The sequence below is a fragment of the Engraulis encrasicolus genome, chromosome 11 (assembly GCF_034702125.1).
Source record: "Engraulis encrasicolus isolate BLACKSEA-1 chromosome 11, IST_EnEncr_1.0, whole genome shotgun sequence".
NCBI lineage: Eukaryota > Metazoa > Chordata > Actinopteri > Clupeiformes > Engraulidae > Engraulis > Engraulis encrasicolus.
Genome location: NC_085867.1, coordinates 45,178,115 through 45,188,114, shown reverse-complemented (window position 1 = coordinate 45,188,114; position 10,000 = coordinate 45,178,115). Strand labels below are relative to the sequence as shown.

The following is a 10,000-nucleotide window of genomic DNA, read 5'->3' as shown; positions in this document are numbered from 1 at the left end:
GATATCACGGTATACAGTCATGTTATCGTGTATCACATACTGTATGTGCTGAATGGCTAATGACTTGGGAAAAGTACTAGCCACAGTGGCTGGAGTTAATGTCAAGCCCTGGTTTGTGTGCGTGCGTGTGTGTGTGTGTGTGTGTGTGTGTGTGTGTGTGTGTGTGTGTGTGTGTGTGTGTGTGTGTGTGTGTTTCCGCAGTTGTTCCCACTGTGTGTGTGTGTGTGTGTCCGCTGTCGTCCCCACTGTGTGTGTGTGTGTGTCCCCGCTGTCGTCCCCACTGTGTGTGTGTGTGTGTGTGTCCGCTGTCGTCCCCACTGTGTGTGTGTGTGTGTGTCCGCTGTCGTCCCCACTGTGTGTGTGTGTGTGTGTGTCCGCTGTCGTCCCCACTGTGTGTGTGTGTGTGTGTGTGTGTGTGTGTGTGTGGTCCCCACTGTGTGTTTGTGTCCTTTATTGGTGTGGAGGGAGCAGAGGACAGCTGGCCAGAGTATGGCGTATCACGGCAACCGCCCCGGCAACTAGCGTACTAACGGCAACCAAACCTCTCCATGCGCAGCAACCAAGCCTGTCCTGTCCTCCTCTCTTCTCCCCTCCGCTCCGCTCCTCCTCTCCCCTTCGCTCCTCTCCTCTCCTCTCCTATCCTATCCCCTCCGCTTCTCCTCTCCTTTCGCTCTCCTCTCCTTTCCAAGCTCAACAACCAAGCCTGCCCTCCTCTCCTCTCCTCTCCTCTACCCTCTCCATACTCGGCAACAAAACCGCTCCCGCCCTTTCCTCTCCCCTATACCTCCCCTATTCTCCTCTCTCCTCTCCAGTCCTCATCTCTATTGAATTGAATTGAAATTGTATTGAAACTATGCTGCTCATTGAAACTGTGCTGCCTTCTGCTAAATGAGATATTTTCATTAATATGTGCTAAATAATAAACTAATATTATTATGACCAAAGTACAGTAAGTTGCAACAAAAAAAACTGGAAATTCAAAATGGCGCACGATGGAGAAGATCCTCCACCCCTAACATAGAGTGCGTTACAATATGCGACCTTGCCTCCTCCACTTGTGCTTGTCTCCTCGTACCAGGAAGTAATATGTCATGATGACATCACTGACAACAGCATTATATTTCAATATCTTGCAAAAGCTCAATTGTAGAGTCTTTTTCTCATTTGCAATTGGGATGTTGAATGAAAAACAGTCCCTCAAAAGTTGTTGTGGCTAGGCTGACAGCTGGGTTTAGCCGGATCACACCGTACTCTCGATTAAAAGGTGCCAAACATAAACAAAAACTGTGTAAAATTGAAAGAAAAATGTCTGCACACTTAAATCCCCTTTGTGTTCTTTTTAATAGGCCAAGCTTTCGGTCTACTGACCTTCCTCAGGGCTCAGTAGGCTAACAGCTGGGAAACCTTATCGTTTTCTCCATGGACGAGGGGCGAGGAGACAAGCACAAGTGTAGGAGGCAAGGTTGCATATTGTAATGTAGGGATACGACCATCTACATCCAATACCCATCACCCCTGGACACCCTGTAGGTGAACTTTAACCTTTGGCCTCCTGACCCCTGCGTAACTTGGTGGAGACCCTGTAGGAGACATATGAACTTTAACCTTTGGCCCCTGCCTACCTTGGTGGAGACCCCGTAGGTCAATGGTTCTTAACCTTTTTTTCTTAACGCACCCCCTTACCTGTACCGAAGACAAGCTGCGCACCCCCAACCCAGACTTCTGCATGTGTTTACATGCTTAAAATGATTTTGAGTGATTAATTGCAATGATTCTTGCTTGGGACATTAATCAATACCTTAATGACTTAAAGTGGGGAGCAAACATGTTTCAATTTGGTCTTAAATTGGCCTACATATAATGTTCCCAAGCAGAATTTTGGTCACAACCTCAAGACAATCAAAATCTTGCGCACCCCCTGAAATATCTGGCGCACCCCCAGGGGGTGCCCGCACCCCAGGTTAAGAACCACTGCGTAGGTGACATGTGAACTTTAACCTTTAACCTTTGACCCCTGCGTACCTTGGTGGAGACCCTGTAGGTGATGTAGGTCTCCATGGTGGACACGTGCTTCTTGGGGTCGTCGACGGTAACGAAAAGGTCTCGCGTCTCCCCGTCCAGGTCGTCGTCCAGCTGCAGCCGATTCAGCAGCGAGGAGGAGGAGGCGGGACTAGACGTGTCCACTGGCGTCCCATTGGGCAGACTCAGGTCCTGCCAAAACAGCCAACCAATCACAACGTTGCTCCTCAGGAGGATGCGTAAAATAGACATTTAATTGCAAAAAGAAAAAAAAACAGCAGTGATGAGGCAGCAAACTGGTCATTACACACAGACACAGAGACACATGCAGACACACGTGCGTGCGCACACACACACACACACACACACAGACACAGACACACACTTAATGAGGTCAGACTGGAATTCTTCAGCCATCAGCAGCAAGCATCTGCACTTCCTTGTCAACAACGGCCACACGCACGCACACACACACACGCACGCACACACGCACTACCTGCCAACAGCATGAGGAACCAGCTGAAGGGGGGGTCTAGAGCTGGAGAGAGTGAAATGGGGGACGGGGGCAAAGGAGGAGAAGAGAAGAGAAGAGAAGAGAAGAGAAGAGAAGAGAAGAGAACAGAATAGAATAGAACAGAACAGAACAGAACAGAACAGGGGAGCGGAGAGGAGCAAAGAGGAATAGAAAGGAGAGGGGAGGAGAGGAGAGGAGAAGAGAGTAGAGGAGAGGAGAGGAAAAGATGGGTGGAGAGGAGAGTAGAGGAGATGAGAGGAGAGGGTGGGTGGAGAGGAGAGGAGAGGAGAGGAGAGGAGAGGAGAGGAGGTAAGGGGAGGCAGGAGAGGCGAGGAGAGGAATAGAGAGGAGAGGAGAGGAATAGAGAGGAAAGGAATAGAGAGGAGAGGAGAGGAGAGGAATAGAGAGGAGAGGAACAGAGAGGAGAGGAATACAGAGGAGAGGAATAGAGAGGAGAGGAGAGGAGAGGAGTGGAGAGGAGATGAGAGGAGTGGAGATGAGAGGAGAGGAATAGAGAGGAGAGGAGAGGGGAGGAATAGAGGGGAGAGGAGAGGGGAGGAGAGGAATAGAGATGAGAGGAGAGGGGAGGAATAGAGGGGAGAGGAGATGGGAGGAGAGGAGAGGAGGGAGGAGAGGAATAGAGAGGAGAGGAGAGGGGGGAGAGGAGAGGAGAGGAGAGGAGAGGAGAGGAGAGGAGAGGAGAGGAGAGGAGAGGAATAGAGAGGAGAGGAGAGGAATAGAGAGGAGAGGAGACAGGGGAGAGGAATAGAGAGGAGAGGAATAGAGAGAAGAGGAGAGGAGAGGAGAGGAATAGAGAGGAGAGGAATAGAGAGAAGAGGAGAGGAGAGGAGAGGAGAGGAGAGGAGATAACTACTACAATATGCCAGCTGCTACTTCTCTAGAGCTAGTGTGCCTACTACATGGCCATGCCAGCTACTTTTTTTTTTATTTTTCCTTTGTTTTATTTACGCAAGTATTTTGGTAAAGCTTTAAATCTCATTGTACTTTTGTACAACAACAATACAAACTTTCTATTCTATCGTACTCTCTACTGTGTCTCTCTCTACACTACTCTACCAGACTAAGTAACTCTACATGACTGTTAGTAGTAGGAGGACAGAGGTACTTCATTCACTCCCAAGAAAACGTGTGGAGAGGCCTTGTGTGTGCGCGCGCGCGCGCGTGTGTGTGTGTGTGTGTGTGTGTGTGTGTGTGTGTGTGTGTGTGTATCCGACTCTTTTACAAAAAAAGGATCCAGTCAGCAAGAAAGAAGAGGAAGCGAGAGGCGGGACGGGACACTTCCATAGCCACAGGACAGGACAGGAGCCGCTTCTCAATTAGGCCTACCGCCTACCGCCTCAGTCTCTCTGGATAGGAGTACTCATATACATTTCAAAACAGCCGCTAACCGACACGTTCACAATTACAAAATGAACGCAGTCATTTCTTGGCAATGGAAATTGGGTTGAATTGGGTTGAATTGGGTTAAATTGGAAATTGGGTTGAATTGGATATTGGCAATTGGGTTAAATTGGGTTGCCTCCATCAGGTTAAAACAGATAAACGTCGTCAGTGGTGACTTCTGTAGAAACAGGTGAAAGCAGAGTGCAGAAAAGGGTAAAGAGATACACTTAGTTGCTTATGGCACATCTGTTTCTAAATAAGCAGTATGGGATTACAACATCACAGTGCCCGGCAAGTTGATTCTGATAAATTAGCAAAGAGCTGGGGTCCACTCGTGTTGTCAACAACTGAATGTCTGTACCAAAGAGCCATGTAAACACTGACACATGCCGAGATAGAGAAAAGATAAATGTCAATGGTGAATTATGTTGAAACAGGTGAAAGTAGAATGAGGGGAGGGGAAAGAGATATAGGCTACTTAGACGCTTCTGGCACACTTGTTTATTAGAGCTATAGGCCTTCCCTGTGGCAAAAGGCACATTAGTCCACTCCTGCTGCCACCAAACTGAGTGTATGTCACAGAAACAGGTGACAGTAGGGTGCTGAACAGGGAGAGAGAAATATAATGTACTTCGACGCTTATGGCACATCTGTTTATAAGCAGTGGGCCCAGTCTATATCATTACAGCGCTTGTGGGGAACCCGTCTCTGACAAATTAGCAAAGAGAACAGGAGTCCACACTCCCTCTGCCACCAAACTGAATGAATTTATCACAGACGTGTCATTGTAAACACCGTGTCATGACGTGATGCCGCGCGTACCTTGTCTTCGAAAAGAGATATTAGGCACATCTGCTTAAAAGCAGGCCTAGAACTACATTTCCTCTGATAAATTAGCAACTCCGAACTCCTCTCCCTCTGTGGGCAAACTGAATGTATAGATCTACCAGAGAACAATCATGTAAACACCGTGAGGTGACGAGATGCCGCGTACCTTGTCTTCGATGCTGGCGGTGTTGTTGGCTACATCTGGGCTTGGGGTGCGGACTACAGCCTCCTCTGCCGCGGACAGGGGGTGGCAAATCTCCTGAATAGGCTTCTGTCCGGACGACGAAAGCGTTTTCGGGGTGCTAGCACTCATGGTGCAAGCCAAGAGGACCAGCTAAAGGTCTGTTTCTGTGAATCCTGAATCCTCAATTGCCCCAAAGAAGAGCTGGAAAATGTTGGTCTTTCCAGCAACGCCGTGTACATTAGACCTGCACACACATCTGTCAGCTGACCTCCACTGCGCAGTTCCGGAAATGTAATGACACAGGACGGGAAATAATAAACGAGAGTGATCACATGATCACGGTTGTTTATTTGCTGACATTTCTGTCACTGTGAAATCACTCGTGCAAAAACTAATACAAACGTATAAAGAAAAACAACCTAGGAAAACTATTCGACTTAGACTACTGTTTTGACAACCCCCAAAATCGCACCATGCCCAACCGGTTTAAATGGTCAGCGAAAGGGAGAAAGGTGTGGTCCAGAGCCTGTGGTCGTATTCGCTATTTCCATCAGGTGCATGGAAACACCACGAGCGACAACCAGAGAAATTAGAGCGACAACCCAACATTGCCGTAAGGCATTGTGATAAAGTGCACATAAAATGAATCAATATCTAATCACATAAATGGTGTAAATACACAAGTTCTTACGGGAACAAATACTCTACACATTACGGTAACGGCGCGTGGTGATGACGTATATTGTGTGCGTCAGATTTGGGTCTGTGTACAATTCAATTCAACGTTTAATTTTATGTTGATTTGCTGAGAATCAACTGTCTTATTGCTCTCTCTATGTCCAATATTACCACTCTAAAACACTGAAATACATATAGTCAATTCTGTTCAATATACACGGTAGCAGGGAAAGAACTTCATTGAGAAGTATCAGTGAACAAGTTGCGATGTAACAGAGCAGAATACATATTCGTGGGTTTGAAGTTTTGCCCTAATTCGTGTTTTTTTAAGTAGCTCTAGTTCTATACAAACTAGCGGTACAGCTGTTCGCTTGTATAAGCAGTGTCGTCAGCTTACAGTGCGGTATTTTTTTTTTTGCCAACTTTGTCTTGCACGGAGAACCATGGCTGCCAACCCACCCGGACAAGGTAATGGCATTGTTGTGTTCAGATTGAAGCAAGGAGGTCTGTAGGATTGAGGGCATGCCATGTGAGCATCGCTCAATTGGTTGACTGTAGCTATTCGTCACTTTTATAGGTCCACTATGTAATAATTTTAGTGATTCATTTCCAGAATTCATGCTGTCCATTCAAAATGTAACATTTTCATGAATATGACTGGGGAAATTGCACTTTTCATACAGGGGGATCTTCTCCATTGTCCATCATTTTGAATTTCGAGACATAGATCTTTTTGCACTTTGGTCATATATAAACAATACTAGTTTATTACTTAGGACAAATTTGGCAATAAGCAGCATAGTTGCAATAATTACTCTGACCACGACCTTTAACAAGTAGTGTTCATGGTTGCAATGCTGTCGGAGTTTAGAGCATTCTCTTACACTGTTGATCTGTTCGTTCATTATAAACGAAACGTTAGGCTACTAACATGGTGTATTTGGCCGCAGGATTCCAGAATAAGAACAGAGCTGCAATCCTCGCTGACCTGGAAAAAGAAAAGAGACGTTTGATTCAAAGCCAGTCCATGAACAACCCGGGAGCAAGGTAGGAATTCACTTCTGCTACTGTACTGACACTGGAGTGGACACCAGATGCTTTAGAGAACAGAGAAGTGCATCGTGGATAACTTTGTGCTATAGTTAAGTGTAACTTATACTAAGATAAGATAAGACTTTTATTGTCTGTCTGCACAGAAATTTGTTGTCTGTTTGCACAGACTAAATACTTGTGCCTGAATTATACACTGGAGACGAAGTGCATCAAGCCTGATGAATAACTCGGTGGTGGGGCCGTAGCCTATTGTATATAGAGGGCAAGGCAATTTTATTTTTTAAAGTGCATTTTATACATAGACTCAACTCAATGTGCTGTACAGTGATAAAAACCATGCAAAAATAAATCAGAAAACAAGAGAGAAGAGAGAAAACAAAAGCATAAAAACAGTAGCAACACAAGGCGTGCACTAAAAGATAATAAAAGCACGAGGCAAGGTAGATAAACATGCCTGGGGGAACATTAGAGCTGATTGGACATAGGGCCCATAGTTTGCTGCTAGTACGCCCCTGATTGTGTGTGTGTGTGTGCGTGTGTGTGTGTGTGTGTGTGTGCGTGTGTGTGTGTGTGTGTGTGTGTGTGTCCTGCAGTATACCTCTGGCTCGGCCGGCAGTCAACAATCTGGTGCGTGATCACGCGGAGCAGCAGCACATCGCCGCTCAGCAGAAGGCAGCGCTGCAGGTATGTACCGAATGGTGGTAATATACTGTAATCTACTGTAATAAAGGCAGTGTATTGATGTAATATACTGTAATCTACTGTGATAAAGGCAGTGTATTACCGTAATATACGTACCTTATTAGGCAGAAGGCAGCACTGCAGGTATGTGCCGAATTGTGGCAATATACTGTAATCTACTGTGATAAAGGCAGTGTATTACCGTAATATACGTACCTTATTAGGCAGAAGGCAGCACTGCAGGTATGTACTTCATTATTGTAATATACTGTAAACTGCAGGTACGTACCTTATTATAGTAATCTGCTATGATAATTGGGTGGTAAAGGAGTCGTTCAGCAACCAGAAGGTTGCAGGTTCGAGCCCTGCTTTGCCTGACCCCATCGTCTTACCCCAAACTGCTCCTGGTGGCAGGGTGGTTCCCTTCGTGGCAGCCACGGCCACCGGTGTGTAAATGACAGTGTGTGAATGGGAGAATGTGAGGCATACAATGTAAAGCACTTTGAGTGCTCTAAGGAGTGGAAAGGTGCTCTATTAATGCAGTCTATTTACCATTTATATCATGTATCTGTATCTGATATGATGATGTATCTATGTCTGACATGATGATGTATCTAGATCTGATATGATGATGTGTCTATATCTGATATGATGATGTATCTATGTCTGATATGATGATGTGTCTATGTCTGATATGATGATGTGTCTATATCTGATATGATGATGTATCTATGTCTGATATGATGATGTGTCTATGTCTGATATGATGATGTAAGTTATCTATGTCTGATATGATGATATATCTATGTCTGATATGATGATGTATCTGTATGTGATATGATGATGTATCTATGTCTGATATGATGATGTATCTGTATGTGTGTGTTTCAGCATGCGCACGCCCACTCGTCCGGCTTCTTCATCACGCAGGACTCATCGTTTGGCAACCTCATCCTGCCCGTTCTGCCGCGACTCGAGGCCGAGTAGCAAACGACAACAACAACAACAACAACAACAACAACAACAAACATGTCTACTGGATGGGGTGGGGGTGGTGTCTGGGTAAAGGCTCTGGGTAGGTCTTTCCAATATCCTAACTCCCTTCCTCTACAATTGCTTGTGGCCTGGTGATGTCACAACACGTCATTGACGACAGAAGTTTAATTCAATGTCTCACAAAATCACGTGTGAAAGGTGGTTTTCTCATTTGTATTTGGGGTGTTGAATGGGGGAAAGTTTTTCTGGCTAGGCTGACAGCGGGGAAACTTGATTGTTTTCTCCACGGAGGCGGAGCATCATGTGAAGGGCCACAAGCCACAGGCACAGGTGGGGGACGGGAGTCAGGATATTGGAATGGGCCCCTCAGGTGGGGCATGGGAGTCAGGATAATGGGAAGAAAGTCTAATCCTGCCCCCTGGTGGCATGGAGGGGGAGGGCAACAGAGCTGTAACAGAGAATAGTTACTTGTTATGATTTGACTAAATCTGAGGGGTATAGTAAGAACATGGTTAAGTGATAAGCCAGACTTAGTTAACCTACAGGAAGTGGTAAACCTGATAATAGATGTACCTGCAGGCATCATTTAGTTAAGAAAATGAGGCTCTTCTATTAGAGGATTTACCTCTTAACCTTAATGAACCTGCTTCTTAGTATATACACCCAGAGCCTCACTGCAGTTACTGTTTATGATTTGTCGACATCAGGGCAGCATGTGGTCATGTGCAGAGTTTTGGTTAATTGAAAGTTAAGAAATAATGTTTGTAATTTTGTATTTTACATTTTTTAAAAAATAAATTGAAACTAAATGCAAACATCAACACAATCGCTGTGTTTTTTTCACCCCTGTTGGAACAGTTTTAAGCCACTATCAGTGGTTCTTAACCTGGGGTGGGGGCACCCCCTGGGGGTGCGCCAAAGACTTCAGGGGATGCACAGAATTTTGTTCGTGTTGAGGCTGTGACCAATATTCTGATAGCAAGTTAAAAGATGTTTTGGTCCCCATGTAAAGCCAATAAGGTATTGATTAATGTCTCAAGCAAGAATCATTGTAATTAATCACTTAAATACGTTTTTTGTGCATACTCATGTAGAACTTTGGGTCGGGGGTGCGTGGCTTGTCTTGGGCACAGGTAAGGGGTTGCTTTAAAAAAAAAAAAAGGTTAAGAACCACTGCACTAAGTAACTGACTGTTAATAATATTTTTTAATGCTATAAAAGCACATTTTGAAAGCTACAGTGGAGGTGACGACACACCTTGTGGCAATAATAGACTCATACTTTATTGGACTAATGCACATTTTTAATGTGATTACAGTGCAGGCAACGCTGTCTGTCAATCTTCTCTGATATAAATGCACTTAAGAAACTTGGAAGGAAGGCAGAGAGTATGCATAACAGTGCTATTTCATAACAGTGCTATTTCTACGGATAGAAAAACATTTAACATGTTGACAAATGGACTTAAGGAACTTGGAAGGAAGGCAGAGTACGCATAACAGTACTATTACTACAAATAAAAATAAAAAAACATTTTAGCATGTTGACATACAGCACAATTGGACAAAACAAGACAACACAGGGTGCAGATACACTCCATGGATCTCCTCTCCGGGTGGCCAGGGCTATCTTCACTCCTCTCC

At 45.1% G+C, this 10,000-nt stretch overlaps 2 protein-coding genes across 3 annotated transcripts in view; one reads left to right on the top strand and one right to left on the bottom strand.

Annotated features, from left to right (window-relative positions):
• The window catches only part of snx30 (sorting nexin family member 30), a 19,925-nt gene extending 14,586 nt beyond the window's left edge, over positions 1-5,339 (bottom strand). For both annotated transcript variants that reach the window (XM_063210750.1, XM_063210751.1), the window contains exons 1-2: positions 4,932-5,339; positions 2,023-2,211 (exon numbers count right to left, since the gene is read on the bottom strand). In XM_063210750.1, coding sequence (XP_063066820.1) covers positions 2,023-2,211; positions 4,932-5,078 — 336 coding nt within the window. In that variant the 5' untranslated portion in view covers positions 5,079-5,339. The remainder of the gene's footprint in view (positions 1-2,022; positions 2,212-4,931) is intronic.
• Positions 5,340-5,661: 322 nt separating this feature from the next.
• Positions 5,662-9,287, top strand: inip (ints3 and nabp interacting protein). Its single transcript, XM_063211381.1, has 4 exons — positions 5,662-6,095; positions 6,578-6,674; positions 7,274-7,364; positions 8,253-9,287. The coding sequence occupies exons 1-4, from the start codon at positions 6,071-6,073 to the stop codon at positions 8,346-8,348; spliced, it is 309 nt and encodes a 102-aa protein (XP_063067451.1). The 5' UTR covers positions 5,662-6,070; the 3' UTR covers positions 8,349-9,287.
• The last annotated feature ends 713 nt before the right edge of the window (positions 9,288-10,000 follow it).